Here is a 25,789-nt window from a genome sequence, read left to right as displayed (position 1 = left end):
CCGCTGTGGTGGATGCGTATTTCTGGGATGCGGACTTACGTCCTGATGTGCCTGTCATGCGCCATGGCGTCAGTGCAGCCAAGCAGTTCTTCTTGGCTGTCCACCTTGCCTTTTTCTTTTGCTCAGCGATGGTCTATGGGCTGTGCAGAATGGGACTTTGTTGATCCGTCAGAAATAGATAGTCCAAAACCTCCATGTGGCACAGTCGCAACATCGGCGAGGCGTTACATTCTCGCTGCAAAAATAGCCTTGCAAGGTGGCTATCAAGGGGGAGGGGGGGAAGGAGTTTTGGAAATACGACGCCGCCGCTTGAGCAAAGAGGTAAGAATACATTGGATAGACTGGATTGTACAAAACAGCCTTCCTTACACAGAGCTGAGTTACCTCAATCTTTTACTTCTCCTATTTTCCATTGCTAGCCTTTAAAAAAGATAAGGAAAGGGCGGGTCGAATACGAAAGAGAATAGGCCATTAGAAAAGGGCACAAAAGATTGGCTGTGCCACCCAATAGCTTACTGGTTTCAGATGTTACCACTAAAATGTTGTATAAAACAAACGTGTTTACAGGGTCAATCTACTGAGAACATTGGGGACGCATATCGGCGCTGTTTAATACCATAGTGTAGAAGCATGCCCTTGACTGCATACCACTCTCACCATTCCGGGTTATGATTCGCAGATCGGGTCGTTCCACAACAAAACTGAGCGCATCAATTGATTCGTACGCCTATGTTTCCTGTCCAAAGTGCAATGTACTGGACTAATTCATTCTGAAACAGCAGGCCTCTATATTTACTACTAGGGCACTCGCTTGTCTACTGAAGTAAAGACGTACGCGCTACAAGCTGGGAGATAGTGACCCATGGCCGATCGAAAGCCCCAGATCTGCATCTGAGATTCCATAGAACTTGGCCGCATTCTTCCAAAGAACCCTCTCGAGCGCAGCATCTCCATCGACCGTGCGATGCTTGCCCCTCTCCGCCGTTACCATCGGTTCGATTCTGACACTCGTCGCTTCGCCATCCCCGTCTACAAGACTGACCAGGTTGGCCAGCTCACGACACCAGTCATATGGAATGTTTGGCCAGTCCGTTCCGTATAGGATGCGGTCGCTGTGTTTGAGGAGCATTGTCCGCATCATTTGAGTCAAGGGCTTGTTCACGTCCATTGATTGAAAAAATGACCCGAATGTCATGGTTGTATCCAGATAAAGGTTTGGGAATCGGTCAAGTAGGTCAAAGAACTCTTGGTACTGGTTCATTCCTGGAGCCAGACCCATGGTATATCAAGAAACAAAGATCAGCAGCAAGCTTATCAGTTGACGTTGAACTCACGCAGTGTTGCATCTTCTCATGTAATTTCAGAGCAATTCACGCGCAAGTATGGACAACATGCACTTACCAAGATGGGGAACACACATGCGAAGGTTGGGATACCTGATGAGCACATCCTCAACAATACTCACGTCGCAAATTTTGCCCGCATCGACCTTGTACGCAGAGCTATTGGGGTCTTTACCCGCATGGATTAAAACGGGCTTGTTGAAGCGAATACAGGTCTCATAGACCTCGTCCATGGTCGGATGGTTGGCTGGCACACATTGAACATGCGAATGCATCTTGATGCCTGACAGATTCAAAGTCGTAAAGGCCTCGGTCAGGATCTCTGTTGCGCCTGGCTCGCCTGGCATGACCGTGCCGAGTCCAGAGGCCACTCGCCGTCTTGCCTTGAAGCCGTTGGACTGTGGTTGAACGTAGCGTTTGTTCATGTCATCCACGGTGTGAGCCAGAAATCTATTGAGATCGCGTGCGATTCCATTCTTGTGCGCATATCTAATGGTTTATAAGCACTAGAAGTTCAATTTGGCGATGTTTGAACGTATGAGGGCTGCAAAGCATTAAAAAAAAAAGAAAAAACTGGCTACAGAAGGACTTACACCAAGAGAATGACGTGACGGATACCTTGCTCGATCAGGAAATCGGCTCGATTGGCCAGGTAAGTCTCCTTGTAGCGGACGGGCCAGTAAAAGTTGTCGAAGAAAGTCCACACTGCATCCATCAGCTTCTGAGGGAATACTATGTGATGAGTACAAGTATATGTGTCGGAGAATATACAGGATTTGCGTCAGAACCTGCTGCTGAGACATTGCACCTTATAGGGCTGTGTCGTACCATGAACATGGGCATCGATGATGGGGCAAGGTGCTGTTTCAGACACCGTGTACTCTTTGTCGCCTGTCTTGGGGCCCTGCTCGGCCGACTGGGTCAGGAAGCGGGAACACAGCCGCCCTGGAGGCAGCTCGGGTGGGCTTTGTTTGAAAACAAAGTACTCTGGAACAGATCCCTGGCACATTGCAGTGATTGGTTTCGTACACGTGTTCGAGCTTGTCTCAGCAAACAGCGACTGTGTGGAGGTGGAGCGAATGAGGGATGATGGAGATGAGACAAGAGCAGTGGATGATTCCTTTGTGATGAAGAGATGAAGAGATGAAGAGAGCGTACCCGAGAGTCGTGAACCGAGTACTGCTGCATGTGGGAAAGGCTGCGGGTATGAACCTTAAAGAAGACACCTTCGACCGAAAAGGGCGCGTCTCCACCCTCAAAGCCGTGTGTTACATCCGCGTGGACAAGACGCGTGCGGGAAAGAAGTCGACCAATCGCTCATTGAAAGAGGATAACGCGAAAAAAAGAGAAAAAAAAAAAAGAAAAAAAAGCAAGCGTGTCAATGTGTGCTGTTATACGTATGCACATGGACGGCAATGTGTGGCGATGCGCGAGGGTGCCAATCCGGGTCAGGGGTGGAACTGGTGGGGGTGCGTGCCCGTCAAAGGCAGAGCATACAGGAAGGGGTTCCCAGATGTGAACGTGAAAGGGGACTGTCGAACTGAAGACAAGCAAAATTGAGGGCAGATGAGATCGGGTTTGCGTGGGGGGTCCCACAGGAGCCGATGGCTCGAACGGTGTTCAAACGTGGACTTGCTCAGCTCACGACAGTCACCAAATGATGACCTCCTTGTCCCTCCCGCGGGAAAATGGACCGGTACATATTTTACAACGAACGACTGATAACCAGCGGTGGGATCTCTCAAAGAAAACTCTACACAGCATATGGCGTCGTTCAAGAGCAAAGGTTTCAGTCACCCCCATACCTTCATGGGTGCATTTCGAATTTAACGGGGTGCAGCCAACAGGGGGTGCAACATTCCTCTCGTTTTGCAGCAGCAGAAAGAAAGAGAGAAAGAAATAAGAAATAAGAAATAAGAAATAAGAAATAGGAAATGGGAAACAAAAAAGGGCGGGAAGCGAAAGGGTAGTCTATCTATAATGCCGAAGGGACAGGACCCAGTCATGGGTATATGACAGGGCACGACACCATCGCCATCGCCATCGCCATCGCCATCATCATGACCCTAGCCTCAAAGTCCGACTAGCGACAGCACGGATATCGTCAGCAACAAACAACACGGGCAATCGCAATAGCAGCACCAGCATTAGTAAGTAACAGCAATATCAACAGCAATTGGAGCAGGGAAAAAGTCTACAACAAATATTTTAGAAGATTAGCCTGTTTGGACCGGACAGCGGGAAGAAGCGCAAGAGGTATTTGCTAAGAGAGTAGACCACATACAATTGGTTGCTTGTATATAGTCGCAATAAATATGCCCGGTATGTGCTGGGTAGCTTGTGTTGTGCTTTGACGCTAAACGCACGTCGCATGGCATAGCATGGTATGGTATCTGGTACTTTGGCATGTTCACCAAACGATCGTGTCCATCTGTCTATCTGTCTATCTGTCTATCTGGCTGTCTGACTTTCTGGCCCAGGCACTCACGCATCCATAAAAAATAAAAAAGTACGCGTGCGCGCACGTTGACAAAATGTGTCTGGTAGGACAAAGACACATTAACAGCGAAAAAACAATAAATGGATTGTCTATCCATTTAAAGCCCTTTGCCCTGCCCTGTCCCTTCGGTTCCTGAACCTGACCCTGACTCTGACCTTGTGTTCCGTACCTGGTCCTAGTCCGAGGGGACAGAGGGATGGAGCAGGGAGATGGAGGGAGCTAGATACATCATCATCATCCTCTTCTTCTTCTTCATTTCATCCTCATCCGTATCATCATCATCATCATCATCATCACCATCATCACCACTATCATCATAACTATCATCATTAACTGTTTCTCTACCTGTTGCACCGAAATCCAGTTGCCACTCTTATTGACTCCGGCTCTGACAGACTCTTTTTTTTTATTTTTTTATTTGTTTTAGAGTGTACATCTCGATTTCAGTTCCCTAGTCTCCTGGTCCAAACTGTAGCCTGCACTTTCTCCGCTCCTGTCCATTGAAGGGTCTGGCTTAGCCTTAACTACACAGCAGAGTCGTCGTCGTCGTCAACTTACCCCACTGCCGACACTCGATTGGACAGCATTATCACTTTTGCTATGCTTCATCCACCAAGGCGTATCTTCCTCCTCCTCCTTGTGGGATTATTGATACTGAGAATAGTCCGTTTATATCCGCGGATTTGCTTCCGCTCTCTTCACGCCCTTCCCTTTTGGCGACTGCAGCTGTAGAGTCGAAGGGATTTGAAGTCAAGGTACACATGGACGTGGGTATCTTTGCATCGCTGTGCGTGTGCGTACATGTTCTTCTTCATCCAGATGAGTATGGCCACTCGTCAAGTCCAGGTAGTCTAGTGTCTACATTCTACATTGCATGCACCTGTAACTCTTTATTATTTGGTCTGCAAGAGGGTAAGTGGGAGAGAGACCAAAAAAAAATAAAAAATAAAATTGGCGGCCACCCAAAAGGAGAACTGGACAAAGACAAAAAATAAAAAATAAAAAATTCGAGTCTTTGAAGCGAAAAAGAAGGAAGGAAAGAAGGAAGGAAGAAAAAGACAAGACACACCATCGCCAACAATCCGTTGACGCTCCTCCTTCGCTCCTTACCCGTCCTCACCAATGGCCCTCCTCCTCCTCCTCTCTCGCGGGTATAAAAGACCCTCGTCTTGTCCCAACCCTCTTCTTCTCTCTTTCCTTCCTTCCTCCTCTCCTCCAACTCACACTCCTCCACCTCCACTTCCACTTCCACTTCTACTCAAAAAAGCACCACACCCCTCTCCAAAAAAAAAAGCGCACTCCTCCTGCCCTGCGCCCCATCGTCCCGAGAACAAGAACAAGAGCAAGAACAAGCACAAGCTTCTCAAAGCCCCTCTTCAAGCCGAACAAGCGAACACAAGTACGGAACCACTGCTGCTCCGACCGCCTCGTCACTGAGCTCATCTTCCTCCACAAGCAAGATCGAATCGAAGTCGTTCTTTCCCTGAAGCGAACTCCGTCTGTCGAAAATCTATCCATCGACCAGCAAAGGACCCAACCCAGCACACAACAGCCATCAATTGTCGACTCCCCCTACCCACGGGCCAAGCAACCAACCAACCAACCGAACCCCTGCTCAATCCTCAGCAAACCACCGATCCAACACCGCCCCTACCAAACCGCCACTGCCCTTGAGATCCCCTTTTTCATTCTCCAGCAACCATGTCCTCTACCGCACATGTCATGGCTTCCATGCCCGCTATGCCCTCCTTCTCTGACCACACCTGGGTCGAACGAGAGGTAAGGAACTCTTTGTCATTATCCTCTTCAGCTGTTTCTTATGTCTGTTTTGTCTGTTCGTGTGGTGTGTGTGTGAGTGTACGTTTGGCGAGCTGCGTTTTGGCTGTGGAGTTGTTATTGTTGTTATTGTGTGTGTGTGTGTGTGTGTGTGCGTGTGTCTTGTGTCTGTGTTCTTTCCCTCCCTCTCCTTCGCCGGCAGGTCATGTCATTGCTTCAACGAACCCTGGCTGGGTGATCACAGGAATGGGATTCCTTTGGGGATCCCGCCACTCGGACGACGACGCATTGCTTGCCACCGACTTGCAGGAAACAGCCTTTGCCCGCCAACCCAGGACAACGGCGGCCAGGACCAACAACAGTACAACGCTCTGTTCGGGATCGCGCCACCCTTTCGGGATGAGCAAACGGGTCTGATGGCGCCGCATCTGTTTCCGCTGCATTCGACCTTCTCTCATCATCAGAGGCGGGTCAGTTGAGATCCCTCTGCGCGTGGAAGCACAAAACGAGAGCAGGAAGACAACAACAACAACCCGACACACAGCAGGAGGACAGACTGACACACTAGCACACGCGGGCTGGCTCATTCCTTCGCCCTTCATTCATTCGACCACCAGCTCTACGCGCCCTCTGGTTCGCACTGGGAGCCTTGGCTCGTTTGCTAAATCCCTTCTGGACACGACACACGCTGTGCTTTCACCCTTTTTTTTTTGTTCGCTCACTTTTCCTTCATCTGGGATGTTACAGTCGGTCAAATGCAGCGAAATATGAGCGGTCTCTGTTTCTTACGGTTTCGATTCGTCTGGTTGGCGGGAGCTGTCTGGGCTTCATTTGAGATCCTCCTCCCTCCTCTCCTCGTGGGGTATATGTGTGAGCGTGCGCTTGTTCTTTTCCGGATGGCGAGTTCGAGCTTGGCGGAGGGGTTTTTTTTTCTGTTCGAGCTTGCTCGAGTCCGAGTTGTTTGTGCGGACTCTTTTTGATATTACTGTTGCTGGTGTTGGTGCTGGTGTTTCTGCTGAAGTCGCTTGTTCTCCTTTTCCCTCCCTATTGAGTCCAATTGATAAGGAATTTCGTTTTCTAAATTTTTCCCGCCTTCTTTTGCCCGGCAGCATGCAACTTTTTTTATAATTATTATTATTATTATTACTATTATTATGATTATGATTCTTATTTTATTTTATTTTCATCATCGTCATTCTATTGTTCTCCCCTCCTATTCAAAAACGCGCATCATCTTATTCTCCAATTCATTCCTCCGTGCTTTATTCTACTCTACTTCCCACTGCCTTACTTTATATCGATCTGTCGATTGGCTGTTTGATGCGCAGAGCGAAGGGGGAGCGCGCGGGGACATGGGCTGGGTTTCGTTTGGATTGCGGCGATCGATCGACTGTGCCCTATTTTTTGGTCGTCGTCCGAATGCTGGCCTTTACAACAGATTCTAACCTCCTTCATTCCTTCTCACTCCAATCCCACCTTCACTTTCACATTCCTCCTCTCCTACTACCTACTACCTCGCCTCTTTCTTTTACTCTTTCTCTCCTCTTTTCCATTCCTTTCCTTTCCTCGAACAGAACCGAGTCAACTCTGTCCCCAACCATGATCCTCTCCCTCAGTTGGTCAAGCCTGGAAAGCGCGGTCGCAAGGGAGGCAACCCCGGAGGCAACAACAAGCCTAAGAGCCCCACAGCACCCAAGGGTAAGAACGCCCTCCGTATATCGGATCGCCCCTATCACTGCATACGCATGGACCATGGACAATCGACAGTGAACAACGGAAACGCATTAGGGTTTCGACATGGACTCGCAGATCAGGAGTCCGGCACAGCGCTTTCAAGATCCAACATTAAGCACATCAAGTCTTTGTCGGAACAAGGGTGCAGTGCATCAGGCACGCGGACATACGGACATACGGACACACAGGCATGCGGACATGCGGACCCGTGTACGATCTAGTTCATACAGTAGCATCCTTTTGCACCCACAACGGCGCAAAACTTCAACCCGACAACCACAATTCGTCAACATACAGCATCAGCTTTTTGTTTGCGCGGTCCAAAATTTCCCGTCCCGTTTTGATGAAGAGTGGAAAAAAAACATTAGCGAAATTGCTCTCTGAACCACTCTCTCCTTGATTGTTTATTCCTATCCTAACCTTTTATTCTTTCTTCCTTCCTCTGTTTGTCTGTCCTTCCCTCCTCGGCATCCCATGTTTGTCTCACGTCGCATGGCCCAGGAGACACCAGTCGCTCTGAGCGCTCTCTTGGAATGCTGACCAAACTGTTTATTCAACTTCTCAAGGACGAAAGTGGAACACTGGATCTCAACAAGACTGCAGACAAACTCCATGTCCAGAAGCGCAGGATCTACGACATCACCAATGTGCTTGAAGGAATTGATCTCATTGAGAAGTTCAAGAAGAACAACGTTCGCTGGAAGTAAGTTGAAACCCGATTGCAATCGACAGCGCGGGAATTTTTTTCTTTCTTTTTACCGCCATTCAGGTCATGGGACATGCCAAGAGGCGCGCAATGGAACACAGCGCTAGGAGCATCTTTGAGTTGGACATTTTGGATGATTTCAGCATCCTCATGCACAACAGAAAGGGGGCAAGAAAAAAAATCAAGAGAAGGTTTATCAGACAACAAGCACAGCGGAACAATCAGGGGGGGTGCATCAGACAGCACTAAGAAGGCGCAGGGCTGTCAAGCGTGCCTGAAGATGTTAGCATATGGGTCGAAAAAAAGGACGAGTTATGTACCTTTTTTTTGCATCTGCATCTGCATTTGCATTTGCCCGGGCGCTTTTTGTACTGATGGTGGTGTTGGTGTATATGCGAGTGTGTGGGTGTGTTTGTTTGTGTGTTTAGTTGCCTCAGAGTCCCGCTGCCGACTCCTATTCGAGTCAGCAGGGAGGAATGCGCCTTTCTTTTTTTCTTTTGGGTCCTTTGCTCATCTTGACTTCATTTTGCTGTTTGCTTACTCTTTCCCGCAATTTTAATTTTATTGTACGATTGTTAGGGGCGTCTCGGCCACGAGCAGCCACATCAACAAATCAGCCGCACCCAGCCTCAATCGACAGCGTAAGGAGGAGCTGTTGCAGGAGAGGGCCCGTCTGGAGCAAGAGCACGCGCGTCTTTTGCAGATGAGGGCCCAGGTCGACGGCGCCATCAAGGACACGCTCACGAACGAAAACACAGCCAGGTATGTGTCACTGTCCCGCACGCATTTTCTTTTCTTTTCTTTTGTTTGTCCGTTGCCTTTTGGTGGTCCAGATGTGTCTACATCATTTTTTGTATGTACGTGTGCACCTTATTGACAGGAGCATTCCTTTTCGTTTGCCTTGCGTAGATTTGCATATGTCACTATGGATGATATCAAGAAGGTCGATTCACTACAAGACTCGCTTGTCCTTGCGGTTAACACGCCTTATGAGACATACATGCAGGTCGACGATGGTTCCTCAGATGTAAGTCTGCTCTTCTGCTCTTCTGCTCTTCTGCTCTCTTTTGGCGGCTCACCGGCGCAAAAGCACTTTGCTGGTCTGGTCTGCGATTGCCGTCTGTGTAACCGCGGTGTACCGCGCTGAAAGGGGCTAAACTACCTCGCGGGACGCGAACTGCCACAGATGACTAACTGCGTGTTTCCGTTTGGCACATGTTGATTCTTTACAGCTCTCAAAGCCATTTGTCATGAATCTGGAGCATAAGACCCAGGCGGGCGATGTCAAATTGAGCTCGTTCGTGGTTCCTCCCCGCTGCCCCGGCTCACCCTTCCTGTCTTCAGATTCCTCGACTGAGGGCTCGACTGACTACTCGTCCCTGGACGATTATTCGTCTCAGGACGATGATTCCTGCACGGACGACTCGGATTACTCATCCTCCTCAGATGACTATAGCGAGGAATCCTCTGATTATTCGTCATCGGACGATGAAGAGGAGCCCTCCAGGCCTCTGCACAAGACCGTGATCGGCAAGCACTCGATCATCTCGAGTCTGCCTCACCAGGACATCGTCAGTATCTACAGCGCCGCCATGGAGGCAGAAGAGGAGAGCGAAAACGAGTACATGAGCGAGTAAGGGCATGGTTTCTTACGTTCACGGTCACCGCCTCTTCCGCATGGCTCCAGAAAAAGGGCCATCTCTGTACAGTCTCGCATTTTATCATCGCTCTTTTTTTTCTTCTGCCTCTCCCTTGTATTCCGCTCGTTTTTTTTTATACCACTCCTGTTTATTTTATTTGCAAATTGCTTTTGTACAATACCTTTTCGTTTCACGTTTTCGCACCCGCTCAAGGATCATGCTGTCAAACCTCCTGTGCCTTTATACCTTGATACTTTTAGCCACCTGTTGGAGCTTCCGCGGGCGTGTGTTTCTTTTTTTTTCGCTCTATATATCTGTTCATAATTTGGTTTGTTTGTTTGGCAACTTTGAATTGAAATAAAATATGTATTCAGTCAAATGCTTGCCCTCTAATGCGCCGTGAGAAAATAACCAGGGATCAAAAGAGAGATAGAGTACGTTGATCGCCTCTGATTGGATGCATTAAGAATAAGAATGCGCGGGAAGGAAGAGGAGAGAGAGCGCGCGGAAGGAGCTTCGAAGACGCGTGGAAAGAAATGTACAAAAAAGGGAAGCAATCCTTGTTTCTTGCTCACGCGTGGGAAACCAGCGATCCTTTATTGCCAAATATGTGCAAACACACCACAGCATCTGACTATGAGCAATCGTTTGCCCATGTACTGTCGAGTCTGGACGCTATTTATATGTTGTTGTGTGTATATCAGCCCAGACTGAGTTGCAGCCGAGGGGTGCATCAAAAAGGAAGGGCAGCAGCGTGTTGCTGTGCGATGGTGCTGTTGCTGCCTGCAGATCTCAATTCGATTTCGAGCCCATTTTTTTTTTTTTTTGCACCGTCCTTTCCCGCCAAAAAAAAATCTACGGAATCTAGGGCGAGCGTGACCGCTTTCTGCACGCCATGACTGGATTGGACTGGATCATTGGAAAAAGGAGCTTTATTGGCACGACTGCAACCTGCGGTCTACATCGACGAAATCTCTTATCGGCAGAACAAACGCCGCTTGTATCCATATGGTGTCTGCACACCCTGGCCACGCTGCAGTTCCTCCTTCTTGTACCGTCGCTGGGCCTCACGCAGGTGCTCCGGACGGATGGGCCCAGTCTCGCCCCAATCCTCCATGACCTCTCGCGCTAAATCATTATCGAACATGGGAGGCAACAGCGGCAATCAACGGACAATGGGTAGACAGTAGGCAAGCTTAGTATCGATGGTGACAACATACAAGTCTGAGGTCATCATAAAAAAAAAAAAAAAAAAAAGCGCGGTTCCACATACCCTTCTCGACCATTTGACCCACAAATACTTTGCAGAACCCTGCTACGACAAACGCCATCGTTTGTGTCACTTGCTGATTGAGAATTGTGCCAACAAGCTATCATCCATAAAAAGGGTTCGTGCTAGATGTCAGCGCAAAGATAAAAAAAATAAAAAGCATGGCCATCAACCCATTGAGCTTCTGATAGTGCGATTTGACTTGCCTTCTTGACAGTCGATCGGCTGAGAACAGATCTGCGGTATACTTCGTACCGCTGCAGCTGCTCGTCGGAAAAACGATCCAGCAGCGCCCTAGTAGCAGAGAATATAGAGGAAAAGAGAGAAAGGGGGAGGGAGCGCGGGTACGAAAGTATATGGTGAATGCCAGTTGATGGGTGTCGACATGCCCATGTCAAATAACGTTAGATATTTCATCCAAGAACCCAGATCCTGAACCTACTTGAGTTCCTCTTTGCTTCTGCCTCTCGATGTTGCTTCCTGGTTCCACTCATACTCTGTGTACTCTGGCTCTTCCTCGTGCTCGTCATCGTCCTCATCCTTGCCATCCGCACCAGTTTCCCCCCCTTCTGCCCCACCGTTTGCATCCCCTACTTCGCCCGTCTGGGTTACTGGCCTCCGCTCATTGTCTTCTCCGTCCTCATCCTTGACGCCATGCGCCAGAGTCGATCCAGATGGTACAATTGCGTCTGCGCGAGCGCTGGAGGGATCACTGCCAGGAATGAGATTGGAGGACGTACTGCCATTATTTGATTTTCCTGCCTTCCCTTTTCTTCCTCCCACAGTTGAAGTTGCGCTTGGTCCTGCTCCGGGTGTCCCGGGCGCAGAGGTGGCCGTGGGGGTCCCAGGAACCTTTTTACCGTCCTTGTCCTTTTTCTCTCGCTTCTTGTAGGGCCCTTTGACCATGCGTTGCCCAGCTTTATTAATTCCGCCAGTACTGGGCACGTTGGGTAGCTGATTCCGTGCTGGGATGCTGTCTAGATTGCGAGGCAGCTTCTGTTTCTTGGGTTTGGGCAATGAGGGGACAACGGCAGCATTCTTGCGCTTTTTGGGTCCTGGTGTTGCAGCCGATGAGGATTGTGAATGTGATTGTGATGGAAAGGCGGCAGTCGTGTCTGCCTGGACTGGGCGCATAGGAGATGAGGATGAGCTGTCCATGATGATCTCTGTTGCTGCGGTTGACTTTGATGCTGACCACGATCCTGGAAAGCGTGTTCGATGGTTGATGTGCAGCGGAGATGCGTCACAGTATTTATATTGCCGCACAATGAAAGGTACCCATTCAAGGCATAGCCCAGTAAATGATTCCATGTTGGCAGCCCCCCGTACAATACATAGACAACCTGAAAGAAGATTATGTGCTTTATATTAAAAAGGCTGATAAAAACATAATTAGTTTGCTGCTATATAAGTACATCTACTTTTCGTCCTTAGACTCGCTATATAGAAAAAAATAGACAGGGAAAGAAGAGACCATGATTAGCAGGGGCCCTTATTTTCTGAAACATGTGTGCACACTTGAGACAATCGGTGCACATACGGCTCCTCGTCGCTGCGGTCGTCCTCAGCATTGTGGCCCTTGAGAATCCTGAACAATATCCGTAGGATCAACGCGAACCAGTACACCATGAGGATCTGTAGTAGACTCAGGCCAAGGACCGGCAGCCAGGCCAACTCCCTGCAGTACCACTTTCCCTGCGCAATATCAAGCTCGAATGGAATCATCTCATACGCCGTGAAAATGAATGAGTGTAAAATATATCCATAGAGGTAATGTCGGGTATACAGCCACGAGATCATGAAGCATGCAAAGAAGCCGTCGCAGATCCTGCTGGACACTCCCAGATACTTGATGGACTTTGAGAACTAGTGGAGTTACATTGAGATGGGCGGTTTTGTTTAAGGCATTGCATCCTGAACTGGACAACATTCGAGTGCTGATTGGTCTTTGCTCTTTTTTTTTTTTTTTTTTTTTTTTTTTTTTTTTTTCACTTACAGCAAGGATGATATCCGCAAGGTCCATGACTACAAAGACCGCGTTACCAGCCCTCCAGAAGTTGGATAACGCACTGCCGCTGATCAGAAGTAGAGTGACCGTGTGGTGAGCCATTAATGCCCAAAAGTCCTTTCGCGGGACCTCGATGTGGAGGACAAAGATCTGCTGGAGCCAGAATGCTAGCTGGACGTAGTAGTACCAGAGCATGACATGGGGTAATTGAGTGTGAGGGTAGCCCTCAAAAAATGCCTCGGTCTTGAACCAGAAGAACCAGTTGTTCCAGACGGGCGAGCTCCGCAGGACATACTACGGTAGCATGGCGAAGTAAAAACAATAGAGTGTGAGTATGAGGTGCATTGACGGTGCCTGAAAAGCAATTGACAACGACAGGATAATCAAATCTCCGGATATAGTTCGAGGAAATTATAAATATTGATAGAAAATGACATGTGCAGGAGCCGGCTTCCTCTGCCGAGGGATTTTATCCCCGACTTGAACCGTCAAAGATAGATGGAGCTGCATGCATCAGTGAAGGTATGCATTGTATGCGTTTCTGGATGTATATGGGTAGTTGGCTGTCCATTTGTCCATTCCTGTTTGGACTTGCCCTCCAAGCATGTCTCGTCTAGTTCCTCAGCGGTGGAGCAAAAGGAATTAAGAATATCCATCGCTCCTTGTTGAGCACCAACATCGTCCTGTCTCTTTGCTGCCCCCACGTCCCCGGTAAAATAAAATCGTCTTCCGTGCGCGCCTGATGATATCATCTTCCGTTTGTGCAACCGCTGTCCTTTCTTTTTTTGATCTCCACCTTTATCCATAGGCCAAGTCAAAACATCCATGTCATGGAATGCTGGTGCTCCCCCTTCTGTTGACCCTTCGGGATGGAAAAAGAACGAAAACAAAAAAACAACAAAAACCAGCTTACCATGCCCAGGGTCCAGCTCGCAGAGTAATAAAGACAGACCCAGCCTTCTTCCTGGAAACGATTTCGTTGGTGCTCCCTCTTGACGCCGCATTGGATCGCAATGGGCTTCAGTATCATGGTCATGACAAACGCCCTCACGAACGTGAACATCACGATCCAAAAGAAGACAAAGTTCAGATCCGTCCATGCTTTCGAATAAAGTCCAGTGATCGGGTCCTTGTTTTGAAGAAAGAGAAATGTCGCCGCCATCGGTATCCTGAGTCCGAAGTGGCATACCAGTACAGCGGTAATGAACATTGCGGGAACATCTATCAAAGTTGAAATATTAGATGATCAGACAGAGCAGATGCGAAAAGTTGGAGAGCAAGAGTCAGGGGTGCATCATGCCTGGAACTTTGCAGTTCGGTCTCCAGTGAATCTGCTTACCTAATTGATGTTTGTACATGAATGAAAGGGCGCTCTTGCCGCCGGTCCCTTCAATGACGTTGCGCTGTTTCCTTTTGGCATTCTCGTGGATTGTGCGCCTCTTTTCACCAGCAAAGGATGTTGACTTTTTTGATACAGTAGTCCCCTTTGATAGTTTTAGTTCTGGAGGAGACGTCTCTGTGACGAATTTGGAAGGATTGATCTTTTGTGCAACTACGTCTGAGGAAACAACGCTGTCAGAATGGGCCGAAGAGGTTTCTTTGTGAAGAAGCGAGATGTTGACGATCGGTGAAGACACCGACAGAATAGGCTGTCCAGCATCTGCAAGAACCATCTTCAGTCTATCACTCTGGAGAGGAGAGAGAGTCGGAGCAAAAGTGGTACAATGCGGTGCACCAGAGGGGGAACAAGACGGCGACAGTGAAGAAAAGGAAGAGCGTGAAGGAGGATGGGATGGCAGTTGCGGAAATAAGGAAGGGGAAGAGGAAATAAGAAACGAAGGAGGGGAGATAAAGGGAAGGGGCGGAAGGGAGGGAGGAGCAGGGGCAGAAAGCAGTGGGCGGGAGGAAGATGACGACGAAGAAAGAGAAGCCTGGCTCCGGGGCGAACTATTCCCCTACTCCTTATCCTGATCAGATCCTGGAGTAAAAGAAAAAGTGAGCTGAGGTCCACAAGAAAAAGCATTTCTTGTGAGCACATACATACGCATGCACACACATACACACACATACACACACACACAGAACGCATAACACTTGCCTACATGTATAAGCATGCATACCGTGCACCCGTCCATGCCTGTCACTGCGCGCGGATGGATTTTCATCGCAGACAAGGCACAGGGACACATCTGGAAGGTCCAAGAGTGGGGAAGACAAATCTGTTTCTGGTTACTTTCATGAGGTGTCGGGATTGGCTGCGAAGAACATTGACCAGGTTTCCTGGTCTCACACACTTAGATAGTCTACACAAGTGAACAGTAAAGTGTAAAGTAGCAAAGTGGACCTGATCTTAACCCCAGACAAAAGTATAAGCGTGGCCATCGACCATGAAGGGAGAGATATGCGAGACGAAAGCAGAACATCAGAACATTCAACTGAGAATGCATTTTTTTATTATCGATAATGATCCGCTACGTTCATATGCCCACCCACTAGCGGCGAGAAGACCACACCCGCCGAATCATTCCTCGGTCGTTAAAGATCGGCTCATACTCTGCCCCCGTAATCAGCTCGACCAGGATCCAGACGTTGGTAGCGTACATCAGGCCCGACGCCAGGAACAAGTTCCAGAATGTGTTCAACCCCAGGAATTCGAGATTGTATGCCTGGGACAGCCAGAGACCCTGCGCGATCACCCATCCAACCAACATGTTCCGTCCTTGCGACCGCAGACCCATTCGAGGATTAGACGCTAGACATGGGATCAAAAGTGGCAAGAACACAATGTACCACATAAAGTACTGGAGGGAGAACAGGATGAAAACAAAGAAAGAACAAAGGGACAGAGATGAAGGGGTCAAATCACTGTCTGTCAAATTGAACGTGCTCGAACTCAGGGTAGCTTTTGCATCGTAACACAGCAATAATCGACAAAGCGAGGAATGGACACATCGTGTCCAGCCCAGTTTGCAACATTCGACATACCTGAGCAGTGCAGACCTTGTTCCAGGCCACGAACGCGAATGTCTGCAGGAAGGCGCAAAAGAAAATGTCCTTGCCAAAGCAGCATCCGATGGCCAAGACCAGAGCCAATTGGGGCACAAACGTCAACACGCCAACCAGCGTACCCGTTGGTGAGGTAAACGTCAGATAAATGTTGTAGAACCAGAAAGAAAAGTTATGCCGATGGTCCTTGCGTGTAACATGGTACAGGTACGTTTCAAAGAGGAACTCGTAGCCGTACCTATCATGAAGGAAACAAACAAAGCGATTAGACATACATTATCTACCCGTCTGTTAATGCTCACAGCTGACAGAGGAGGTAATTGCAACACGCCAAGATGATAGCAGCACGTACATGTAGTACATGAGTCCCGTTATGAGGAAAAACCAACCTCCACTCAAGAGTCCGAATCGAACACGGCGCCAAGTGACAAAGTCAACAAGGCCCTTGACGGTCTTGAGAACGATGTTGTTGCTGGAATTTCTGGACCCGCTCTGTTCACCGTTGAGTTGCCGTACGGTTTCCTGCTCCTTTTCATCCCGTCTATCATGTGCGACCTCGCCCTGCGACTCTCCATATCCGTCATCCATCATCACCAGCAGCGCAATGGAGTAGATGATGGGATAGGTTTTGAAATGAACGCTGAGTCCGTACAGGAAGGCACCCCAGCCTATCCGCTTTTTCATGATCAGGTAAAAGGAGCCCAAGACCATGGCGCCAATGACACTCTCAGCGTTGCCTCGGGTTGAAATGTTGGCAACCATAGGATTGAGCAGCCAGATGGCGTTGTACTTGACGGCTCTCAATTCGGACATGCCTCTGAGACGCAGGATCTTTTGAATCAGCACGCCGATCAGCAGATCCGCTCCAGTAAAGACCCATTTACCAAAGGATTCGTGAAGATAGATATTGGGCGTCAACAGCTGGGCGAGTAGGGGCGTGTATCGATAGGTGGCGCGCTTGTACGGAGACTGTCCTTGGGTGAGGTAGCGCGAAGCGTCTGTAAAGACAACATAGTCGATGTCTGTGTACTTTACGACGAGATGCGTATCTTGCCAGTGGCCGTAGACAAGCAGAACAACATGCAGTGCGATACTGGCAAAGATTAGCTGCCGAAAAGTGATGTCGAATCTGGGCATCCGAAGCATCGTATGCGTGCGATGACGGTGTAAAGTCTGAGAGGTACAAGGGTAAGGGGAAAATGTGTCCCAACCGTGATAGTTATGCGTGTCCAGTTGCTGATCCGCTTCCTGTGCTCTGGTCTGTCGTCCTCAGTGTCCGATCCTGGATGTTTGTGTCTCTGTGTGCGCCCTTGCTGATCGTCTTGAATGATAAAGACGCTCACCATTGAGAAGTACTCTGCGAGAGAGGGACTGTGGCTTTTTCCCACAATTTCCAGGCACAAAACGTCCATCTGCTCAACTGCGCACAGACATACCAGAAAGAAAAAACGCACTCAGTTTTTTTTTTACTTTAATCCACCAAGCTACATGTCTGTATACTACGAAGAAACACTGCAGACTACGCTTCTAAACTGATAGTGCTATTGGAGACGCTCCAGATGGGCGCTTAATGCTTCAAGTGCCCATCCTGACGCAGCTTCTCGATATCGTAAAGCAGATCCAAGAGTGTCGAGGAAGACCATGCTTGCGACTGGCATGCATCCATGCAGATTGCCCCATTCAAGTTGGTCAACTCTGCCAATCCAGCCCAGGGGCTCGTCTCGAGTTGGGCCTTGTGCGGCAGCATCAAACGGTGAAGCTGAAACACTGTATCCTTGGCCTATGCAGTTGATGGTTCATTAAATAGACCGTTATGGTTTGTTCAAGCAAAAAACGTAATGATCTTCAGACAACCAGTGTAATCAATCAGCACTGTGCGCCTACCTTCTCTGGTTCGCACTGTACTTTAAAGATGAGGTATGCTCTGAAGAAGTATCCAGTGCACCAAAGCCATTCCTAGTATCAGGGATTCACAAGTACAGTAAGGGGTTAGATATGACTATGCGCCCAACACATTATCGTTCATGATGACAACAACTGTCATAAACTGCATCTTCTCTTACTGGTCCCTGATGATAGTTCCAACCCTTAGCGATCATCCTGTCATCTGAGTCGTTCTGGTTGTCATAGTTTGGTCGGTATGCCCAATCGTTAGGATCTAATGTTCGCATACCTAATTGTAGTAGGGACAAAGAAAGGTGTTAGAAGCTAACTTCGCAGCGCCAGATAAAAGCAGCTCACAATCAATGAGGTAGGATCGTACCAAGAGGTCCCAAGAGGGCGTCCTTTGCCAATTCCAGGGCCTTGAGGGCATGTGTTTTGTTGAATAACTCAGGCGCGACGCACATAGCCACGGGGAAGTTAGGTCGAAGCTGATAGTCCGCGAAGGGCGTGATTGAGCCGTACGTGTCTTTGTACATGCCGCGGCGGTTGACGAGCTCCGAGCGGATCACATACTCAGGGTCTTGAACTGGGTCTTCCGGAACGTAAAAGTACTTTTCAAAGTTTTGCTGGATGAGGTCGTTCCATTCCACAATTGTGAGAGTCCGTGCGGACCGTAGGACACCCTTGAAGCGTGTCTCTTTGATCTGGATCTCCGAAAGACTGAATTTGTTCCTCTTGTGAAGATCAATCACCCAGCGAAGCGATGACTTTAGCAAGCCAATGATCTCGACGTCGGCGCCGTCACGAGGTGTAGCTGGGACCCCCTTCGTGCCAGCCTTTACGCTCTCCCCCATCTTGTCCATCCAGGTTCCACAATTGTACACACTGCCTCCTGTGATAAAACCGTTATTAAAATCTAGGTCCACGTCCACTTGGAAGCCCTTGTCGGACATCTGTTCATCCAGACGTGTACCAGCATTCCATTCGCGATAGTGGATGCCGTTGGCATGGGCTACGAGGATCTCAGTGAGAATATCCTCCAATGTCACAGATTTTGAATACGCCTCCTCGCTTGTATAGTCGACAAAGGTCTGACCATCAGGGAAACGACGAGCAAACGACTCCTTGAGAATGTCCTCTCCGTTCGGGACAAGGGTACAGTAGTCCTGGACGGACTGAAAGAACCACCAGACAGAATCCCTGGAGTTATATCGAGGGAACCTCAGACTGTCAAGGAGGTTAGGGATCATCCCGTGTTTAAGACTGCTGGCAAAGGCGAGAATATGCTCTTTCGCAGCCTGGTACTGTCCGGTGACCAGGAGAATGCCCCGCAAACTGATGAACACATCGCGTCCCCAGGTGCGCATGTGGCGGTAGGTGAAATGCGGTAGCCCAGCAGCAAGGCATGGCATTTTCTTGGTTGGATGCAAGCTCGCAGAGTCCACAAAGCTGTAAACCTGCAATGCAGTTAAGCTGAGTGATCGTGTGAAGTAGTCTCCGTTCTGGATCAGGGGCGTCATCAGAGCATACGCGCGTTTCCGTGCGGCCTCATATGCAGTCATGATAGCAAGGGCAAAGTATCTTGGCACAAGATAGTTGGGGAGCAACTTGATGGCATCCATGCGATCCCTGTACCATTCGTGCAGTCCAGACAGCGCAGGGAAGAGGTCAAGGTGTCTACAGTAAAATTGTTAATGTCAGTAACAGATATTTAGTGGCCAATTTATCCAAATACCAACAGAGCTCATCGCCATCGAGGAGGGGAGCAATTACCTCTTGATACGGTCGCAAACATAGTCCAAAGCCCAATGGCCATCGCGCAGATGTGCACAGAAAGGATGTCCAAGGTCGTTTGTCTCGATGATCGACTTCAGTACAGAGACATAACCCTCCAGTCCACAATAGACAAGAGACCCATGGTTCGGAATGTTGTACACACCATTGCCAGCTATGGTTCGTCATTAACATCAACGTACGATAAGTCAAATATCCATCAGACTTGTCCCCTTTCGTATGTCCTTGCCAATAAACTTACGTGTCAAATCCTGCTCTTCACCGTCGCAACGATAAAGGACAATATTGAGCTCGACCCACTGCAGGCTGCTGAGCACTGAGTCTGGAATGGTCTTGACAAGTTCTTCAATGTTGGCGGGGATTTTGCTGTCTACAGTGGTCTCCAACAAGATGATGCTTCCTCCAGGGAACCGGTCTGGAATATCTACTTGAGTATAGGCTCCTTGAGCATCCCTATGTCTCGAGATCATGGGCTGTTCCAGTTGCACAAGTTTGCAAGGAAGGCCCTGCAAGAATTTTTCGCTCTTTTCCACTGTGCGTGAGGTGACCTCTAAGCCAACGGACATCACTACCTTTGCCCCGGTATCACGTAACTTGATTGGTATGATATCGCCTTTCTTTGGGTTGTCATAGAATGATGTATGAGCGATCAAAATGTAGCCCTTAAGAGTCGTTGGTTGCTGCCGGTGAACAATGATGTACTACGACATTGTCGATAACCACAGTAAAGGTTAGACAAACACGTGCATGTAAGGTCCTTTCGTCATCCAGGTCGATGTCTATCGCAATCTCCTACCTCGTTCTCATGGTGTACATGAGCCTCCTCAAAGCCTTGGAGCGCCATTTCTGTGTGCAATTTGTTGAGTTTGGCCTTGACACTGCAGATGCCGACATTCATAGGATCCTTGTATGTGACATAGTGGCGCTTTTCTGTTACCAGATTCAGCAAAGTGGGGTACAGCTCGTCGTATCCCTTCACGGACCCGATAGCACAGGAGGCCATGCAGACCAACCCAGCATTTGATAGAGTATCCTAGATAGAAATAAAGGCATAAATGAAGTTTAGAATACATCTACTTATGATACGATATTTCTTATCTTGCCATCGGAGCTGCATTCCTACCTCTGCACGTCTCTTTTGGTTGGGAGTTTCGTTGTCGTGGGTACAGTCCATAAAGAGCGCATGTGGATGGGACCCAACCAAGGGCATGACTCTGCTAGGAACAGTCTTGCCATCTGGTCCAGTCCATGGCACATCTTCGCAAAGACTGGCCCGATCCATGCAGCCTTTACAAGCAATAATAGTGCGATGTTGTGAGAGGATGGTGCAGTGACACGATTAGTAATTGCAAAACAAAGGATTTGTAGAACAAGCGCCAATATTAGTCGTAGAAATGATTCATACCGACAGGTTTAACGCCATGACGATGTATAAGACGGCTGAGCTCGCGCGGATCCCACGCCTGCATGGCCTCTCGAATGAGCGAGTTGATACCAAGGCGGCTGACAAAACGAATGTCCATTTCCTCAGAACCTGTGAACAGTTCGGCAACTACGTACAGGTTCGGGCGCACCTCTCGCGCAGCATCCAGTAGGTATTGAGCCAAGTGGATAGGTGTTGAGTGGCAGTTGTCGATTCTGAAGCCGTGGAACAGACGTGCGGATTGAATTGTGTACTCTTTCATGCGCTCCCACAGCCATGGTACATCCTCCTATGGAAGGGCAAGCGTGAAGAACAAAACGTCGATGTTAGAGTGCTGAGAATGTGTCCAGAAGGTCCGTATCATTAGTGCCAGCCTGCGTTCATGGCCACAGAAGCCGGTGAAAGGAGTTTAATAGAAAACATACAGGCCCTTTTCCGTAGCGAAGTTTGACGCAGTCACCCCAAATGATGACTTCTCTTCGAAGATAAGCGTGGCTGCCTGGGCCTGCAAAGTCCTGCAGGGGGTCTGCGTTCCAGATCCAGCCGTTGTTCACCACCGCTAACGAACCGGGAGGGTGCTCCCTGGTTCGCTCGTTCAAGGGCAACCTAGTGAAGTAAGTCTCCACCAAGGGGTTTCTACGTGAATGTGACAATATAAAGTGGGATATTAGATGTCTCTATCAGTCCGCCATGCCATGATGGTATGTTGTTGTTGTTGTTGTTGTGCTTTTTTAACCCCAAAGTTCCTTACTCTTCTGTAACAGGGCCAAGCTTGGGTCCATGCTCGTCAAGGCGGATGTACTTAACACGGCTCTCAATGTTGGTGACGATGGTGTCTACGTCCTTGTCATACGCTTTGTAAAAGTTTATGTTGACCTCGTTTAGGACCGTCTCATATTCTTCACAAGCACTCTCTAGCGAGAATCCCTTGGAATTTGTGAAATCGACATTGAGCAACGCAGACATGAACGACAGCGCCACGGACGTCGTGATTTTCTTGTGGTGGCGGTGGCCATGAGTTCCGACGCCAGTCAGCGCAGCCTCGGCCAGTGTAGCAGCCCGATCCTTCAGGGACATCCTTTGCAGGGCACTCTGGTCAAACAGATCTCGGGCATACGCAGCGTTTGCCTTGATCGCTTCCTTGAATTCCTCCACAGAGAATAAGACGTTCACGACGTAGAACTCCCACAGTTTGATATCATTGAAGACAGTTTTGCGTAACTCTGTCATGATAACGGCGAGCTCCTGCTCCGTTTTGATGTCAGAGACGAAGGGGGTCGAGGGGTCGGCAATCTTTGCAGAAAATTTGAGGAGTGCGGTGTCGAGCTCGAAGGCAGGGATCAGATGCGGTGAATTGTGCAAGTTGTAGCCTAGAGCATGAACCGGATGCAAGCACTGAACGTTAGACACACACGAAAAAAACAAGGTTAACCATGAAGGCATGGAGGTCGAGAAGAATCCGATTTTAAAAGAGGGGAAGCAACTGCAAGTCAACATACCTGATTCAGGATGGTCCCAGAGCCATACCGAGTTGCAGGCGGTATGGTTCCAAACAATATCTGTCAGCGAAAGGGCGCCATACTTTATCTCGATCTCGCTAATGGCATCCGCGACGATGGCGCGCTGGTCCTCCTCACTCTTGTCCTGATCCTTTTCCTCAAATAGATTTGGGTCAAACCTCAGCTGGTCGAAAATGGAGTAGGGCGAGTTAGAGATACCTCTGTACTGCAACGGCACAAAGTGGATCATGTTGTATCCAGATTTTGAGATGGTCTCCAAATGGGGCTTCCATTCAGACAGCTTGCCCATCCATTTTGGCACCACGGACTCGATGACTAGGCCTTCCAGCGGGAGCGACAGGGCCCCGGTCGAGCCATCTCGACTCCTCAACTTCAGCTGCGGATCAACGACGAAGAAACCCGTTTTGGAGCGGGTCCAAACAACAGATTCGTCCTGGGTGTAGGGTGAGTGCTCGACATAATACTCGTAAACGCCTGCTCCAGTGATCATCACATCGCATTCGGGCTCTGTCCCAGCGAAACTATAGATAAAATGAAGGTTATCCAGGGCATTGCAGATCAGTCCGAGGTTTTCAGTCCAGTTGACGTCCTAGTCATCGTTCCGCAGATCAGAGAAACCCAAAAATGATTGACATCCCCAAAGCTTTTTTTTTTTTTTCACTTTCTCGTATAATGGCCATTTTTATCTTACCGATGCTCGTAGAACTCATTGCGCTTGAATGGTTTCCTAATACAGCGATTTAGACGCGAGATAGAGCAAAGGTCAGGGGTGAGACGATTTATGTAAGTTGCGGGAATGTGAATGACAGCATTTTGCTTTGAGGAAAGGGGTAGCGACAGCAATTGCGAACGCAGTTGTAAACTCACCCCTTTGGAGGATAGTTTGTCCAGAGGATGCCCTGGTTTGATGCCAATGATCCCGCAATGACCTTGAAGCGCAAGATGTAGGGCGTGTCTGGTGGAGGAAGGCGATAGTACTAAGGGGATCACACATCCCATTACATATCACATATCAATTGAGCAAGATCCTGTTAGTGTCTTGAGCTGCTTCCAAATGTCCATTTCTGGGGAGTGCAAATGAGTTTCTTGATCGATTACCGAGCAGTGCTCTGCTGGCGAACCGTCGTCGTCAAGCTGGACGTGATAGACCGCTATGGGGGCTGCTTTGCTCATGAGGGTGGAAGAGAGATGGCACGAGGGCTGATTCGGTTTCTTGTCGCGGCGAATGAGCTCCGAGGGAGAGGGAGAGGAAGAGGAAGAGGAAGTAGGGTTCGGTGTTTGGGTGGGGTGGGAGAAGAGGAAGAGGCGAGATAAAGGACGGAGGATGCTCTGGGGTTGGTCGCATATGGTTGGTGCAAAATAGGCACTGCAGTCCTCGAGCGCTAATCGGCAGTGTCTCTCTCAAATGAGGTCGCGGTGACGTGCGCGGGTCAACTCCCTCGCCCCCGTCGCGCTGCACACGCGCGTCATCTTTCCGATCCAGGGACAGCACAGGAACAGCACCACATATGACCGTACACCCGCCATGGCATTTCCTGGTCAGAAAGCTAGCCAGGACTCTCTCTCTCCCTCCCTCTTTCCCTCCCTCGCGCTCTCTCCTCTCAATTGCCCTGAACCACTGTGTTCTCAAGATGATATTTTCTTCAGAAAGAAAAAAAAAAAAAAAAAAAAAAAAAAAAAAAAAAAGCACTACTAAGAGCACTATGGGAATGCGCTCCTAAGCCAACTTCGTCTCGCAATCTATCCACTTTATTCGTCGATCCAGCTTCTGCTATGTAGTCCTGTTCCCCTGTGTCCCCAGTGAGAAACGCGTAAAATTTCTTAAGCTTCAAGCCAGACCCTGAAAAACGCGTGCTTTCATGCTTAAATCGCATGCAACGGTTGTATCGGATCCTGAGGTGGACGGATCAAGCTTTGTGCCTTTGCATAGCCCGGCATTACCGAGGTAAAGCTGAACTATTGAATGTGCTAAACTAAATACTCTACTCTACTAGTTATCCTCGCATCATTGTTGCTGCGGTGATAGTGATCGCAGAACTGGGGTTGTCAAAGAATCTGATCATGGTGATATTCACGGGACACCGTAGAAAATCGTTTTTGAAACAGGCGCTAGAACTGGCTGCCCAAGAGGAACGCCTGCGTCTGTATCCATCGCATTGATGAGCGCGCTGGTTCGAGGCACAGCTTGAGTTTAATGATGATGTGTCGGAAGGACGGCAGAGGAATCGTCTTTTGCAAAGTGAATGACGCTTGTTAACGCTGCATGGCACCCAGGATCGCAGGAAGGGGAGTGTTCGAGAGACAGCCACGTCCAGAAAATGGTACCTGATAAAAAAATAAAGAGATGTGGGGAGAGGAAGACCTGCCCTAGCTCACCCCTTTTGCTTCTTGTTTCTCATATCCAGCCCTTGGCCCGTATCAACGAGGATATCCTGATTCGACTCTTATCCAAATGCCGATCTCAATTTTCCAGCGTTGACTCCATCCATGCTGATATTCTTATATTGCAAGTACAGGGTCGAGAGTAATTTTTTTTCTACAAGTCGCAGTGTGGGACTGGCAGCAACAAAAAGAGATCTTACCTCTGAAAAGTAATAAGTGAATAATCTCTTGACAATTGTGGTCTAATGGACGCTCTCAATTGGAGTCTATTATGTCTATCCTGCCTATCTACCCGTTCTACTTAAGTACTACGACAACGAAGTCTCCATCGTGTTGGCTTACCAGTTTTCGGTGCCGATTATTGAATGCTATTTTGAACTGTCTTCTTGGCTTCTCTCTATCACATCCAAAAATTAAGTAAATAGCACCTGGAGACTTGAATGAAACAGGCAGACGTCTCCTTTTCTCTCTTTTAGTCTTTTCCTTTGCATTTTGCATCCAACCCCTTCTGTTTCCGACAAGAACAAATGGCAAATTTTCAATTCTAGATTAATGAAAGGAGTCCAACAGACTCCAATCACTCTTTATTTACTCATATGTGTATGAAAACTAACGCGATTCTCAGGTTCTTATCCCCTGCAATCATCAAAGACGGGCGAGGGGAGAGGCGGACTGGACACGGAGCCGCCCCGCGGCTGAGTTCTTTAATAAAGCATATTTTTGTGTTCCTTGTGTTCATTCGTCAAGGGAATACAAGGGTCCTGATTCACGAAGGCTATTAGAAATAAAAGGCTAAATTCGCT

General features: G+C 48.7%; 8 protein-coding genes across 8 annotated transcripts; 2 read left to right on the top strand and 6 right to left on the bottom strand.

Annotated features, from left to right (window-relative positions):
• Window positions 1-628: 628 nt before the first annotated feature.
• BC939DRAFT_285415 (uncharacterized protein) lies at window positions 629-2,336 on the bottom strand. Its single transcript, XM_051551243.1, has 4 exons — window positions 2,172-2,336; window positions 1,937-2,064; window positions 1,402-1,832; window positions 629-1,263 (listed from the first exon to the last, which is right to left on the bottom strand). The coding sequence occupies exons 1-4, from the start codon at window positions 2,184-2,186 to the stop codon at window positions 839-841; spliced, it is 999 nt and encodes a 332-aa protein (XP_051416322.1). The 5' UTR covers window positions 2,187-2,336; the 3' UTR covers window positions 629-838.
• Window positions 2,337-5,420: 3,084 nt separating this feature from the next.
• BC939DRAFT_285268 (uncharacterized protein) lies at window positions 5,421-8,013 on the top strand. Its single transcript, XM_051551242.1, has 3 exons — window positions 5,421-5,622; window positions 6,948-7,317; window positions 7,855-8,013. Exons 1-3 carry the CDS (start codon window positions 5,561-5,563, stop codon window positions 7,891-7,893), a joined length of 471 nt encoding a protein of 156 aa, XP_051416321.1. The 5' UTR covers window positions 5,421-5,560; the 3' UTR covers window positions 7,894-8,013.
• Window positions 7,639-10,078, top strand: BC939DRAFT_285234 (E2F/DP family winged-helix DNA-binding domain-containing protein). Its single transcript, XM_051551241.1, has 4 exons — window positions 7,639-8,056; window positions 8,639-8,821; window positions 8,969-9,086; window positions 9,292-10,078. The coding sequence occupies exons 1-4, from the start codon at window positions 7,887-7,889 to the stop codon at window positions 9,694-9,696; spliced, it is 876 nt and encodes a 291-aa protein (XP_051416320.1). The 5' UTR covers window positions 7,639-7,886; the 3' UTR covers window positions 9,697-10,078.
• A 535-nt stretch (window positions 10,079-10,613) lies between these two features.
• On the bottom strand, window positions 10,614-12,364 carry BC939DRAFT_285209 (hTAFII28-like protein conserved region-domain-containing protein). The gene is made up of 4 exons (XM_051551240.1): window positions 11,412-12,364; window positions 11,176-11,263; window positions 10,973-11,069; window positions 10,614-10,827 (listed from the first exon to the last, which is right to left on the bottom strand). Exons 1-4 carry the CDS (start codon window positions 12,278-12,280, stop codon window positions 10,676-10,678), a joined length of 1,206 nt encoding a protein of 401 aa, XP_051416319.1. The 5' UTR covers window positions 12,281-12,364; the 3' UTR covers window positions 10,614-10,675.
• An 84-nt stretch (window positions 12,365-12,448) lies between these two features.
• Window positions 12,449-13,229, bottom strand: BC939DRAFT_392822 (TRAM/LAG1/CLN8 homology domain-containing protein; the record flags this gene model as incomplete). Its single annotated transcript, XM_051552050.1, has 2 exons — window positions 12,449-12,835; window positions 12,966-13,229. Coding segments are annotated over 2 exons (651 nt in total), but the record flags the coding sequence as incomplete, so codon positions are not given.
• A 48-nt stretch (window positions 13,230-13,277) lies between these two features.
• On the bottom strand, window positions 13,278-14,285 carry BC939DRAFT_285204 (uncharacterized protein). The gene has a single exon (XM_051551239.1). It carries the CDS (start codon window positions 14,162-14,164, stop codon window positions 13,466-13,468), a length of 699 nt encoding a protein of 232 aa, XP_051416317.1. The 5' UTR covers window positions 14,165-14,285; the 3' UTR covers window positions 13,278-13,465.
• A 1,184-nt stretch (window positions 14,286-15,469) lies between these two features.
• BC939DRAFT_392892 (PIG-M-domain-containing protein) lies at window positions 15,470-17,120 on the bottom strand (the record flags this gene model as incomplete). The annotated part of the gene is made up of 3 exons (XM_051552056.1): window positions 15,470-15,778; window positions 15,963-16,221; window positions 16,336-17,120. 3 exons carry the CDS (start codon window positions 17,118-17,120, stop codon window positions 15,470-15,472), a joined length of 1,353 nt encoding a protein of 450 aa, XP_051416316.1.
• A 302-nt stretch (window positions 17,121-17,422) lies between these two features.
• On the bottom strand, window positions 17,423-23,954 carry BC939DRAFT_439635 (glycoside hydrolase family 13 protein). The gene is made up of 15 exons (XM_051553988.1): window positions 23,703-23,954; window positions 23,472-23,581; window positions 23,296-23,331; window positions 22,584-23,125; window positions 21,836-22,454; window positions 21,510-21,720; window positions 21,067-21,373; window positions 20,785-20,948; window positions 20,458-20,694; window positions 19,903-20,362; window positions 19,641-19,815; window positions 18,247-19,544; window positions 18,047-18,156; window positions 17,868-17,939; window positions 17,423-17,763 (listed from the first exon to the last, which is right to left on the bottom strand). The coding sequence occupies exons 1-15, from the start codon at window positions 23,775-23,777 to the stop codon at window positions 17,551-17,553; spliced, it is 4,629 nt and encodes a 1,542-aa protein (XP_051416315.1). The 5' UTR covers window positions 23,778-23,954; the 3' UTR covers window positions 17,423-17,550.
• Between the last annotated feature and the right edge of the window lie 1,835 nt (window positions 23,955-25,789).

This window comes from Gamsiella multidivaricata (assembly GCF_025024155.1).
Source record: "Gamsiella multidivaricata strain RSA 2152 chromosome Unknown BC939scaffold_7, whole genome shotgun sequence".
Taxonomy (NCBI): Eukaryota; Fungi; Mortierellomycota; class Mortierellomycetes; order Mortierellales; family Mortierellaceae; genus Gamsiella; species Gamsiella multidivaricata.
This window is presented reverse-complemented; position numbering and strand designations above follow the sequence as displayed.

Bases quoted from the DNA above. Each gene is read 5' to 3' on its own strand.
- BC939DRAFT_439635 (XM_051553988.1), bottom strand. From the start codon at position 23,777: ATGAGCAAAGCAGCCCCCATAGCGGTCTATCACGTCCAGCTTGACGAC. The intron at 22,455-22,583 runs GTATGTTGACTT...TTCATGCTCTAG, and splicing joins CTGGGACCATCCTGAATCAG to GCTACAACTTGCACAATTCA. The intron at 18,157-18,246 runs GTACGATCCTAC...TACTACAATTAG, and splicing joins CGCCCTCTTGGGACCTCTTG to GTATGCGAACATTAGATCCT.
- BC939DRAFT_285268 (XM_051551242.1), top strand. From the start codon at position 5,561: ATGTCATGGCTTCCATGCCCGCTATGCCCTCCTTCTCTGACCACACCT. The intron at 5,623-6,947 runs GTAAGGAACTCT...TTTGATGCGCAG, and splicing joins ACACCTGGGTCGAACGAGAG to AGCGAAGGGGGAGCGCGCGG. The intron at 7,318-7,854 runs GTAAGAACGCCC...CGCATGGCCCAG, and splicing joins GAGCCCCACAGCACCCAAGG to GAGACACCAGTCGCTCTGAG.
- BC939DRAFT_285209 (XM_051551240.1), bottom strand. From the start codon at position 12,280: ATGGAATCATTTACTGGGCTATGCCTTGAATGGGTACCTTTCATTGTG. The intron at 11,264-11,411 runs GTAGGTTCAGGA...CTCTGCTACTAG, and splicing joins AGAAGCAAAGAGGAACTCAA to GGCGCTGCTGGATCGTTTTT. The intron at 10,828-10,972 runs GTATGTGGAACC...ATAATGATTTAG, and splicing joins GGGTCAAATGGTCGAGAAGG to CGCGAGAGGTCATGGAGGAT.
- BC939DRAFT_285234 (XM_051551241.1), top strand. From the start codon at position 7,887: ATGCTGACCAAACTGTTTATTCAACTTCTCAAGGACGAAAGTGGAACA. The intron at 8,822-8,968 runs GTATGTGTCACT...TGCCTTGCGTAG, and splicing joins ACGAACGAAAACACAGCCAG to ATTTGCATATGTCACTATGG. The intron at 9,087-9,291 runs GTAAGTCTGCTC...GATTCTTTACAG, and splicing joins TCGACGATGGTTCCTCAGAT to CTCTCAAAGCCATTTGTCAT.
- BC939DRAFT_285415 (XM_051551243.1), bottom strand. The intron at 1,833-1,936 runs GTAAGTCCTTCT...ATAAACCATTAG, and splicing joins CGTCACGTCATTCTCTTGGT to ATATGCGCACAAGAATGGAA. The intron at 1,264-1,401 runs GTAAGTGCATGT...GTCTGGCTCCAG, and splicing joins CATGTGTGTTCCCCATCTTG to GAATGAACCAGTACCAAGAG.
- BC939DRAFT_285204 (XM_051551239.1), bottom strand. From the start codon at position 14,164: ATGCCACTTCGGACTCAGGATACCGATGGCGGCGACATTTCTCTTTCT.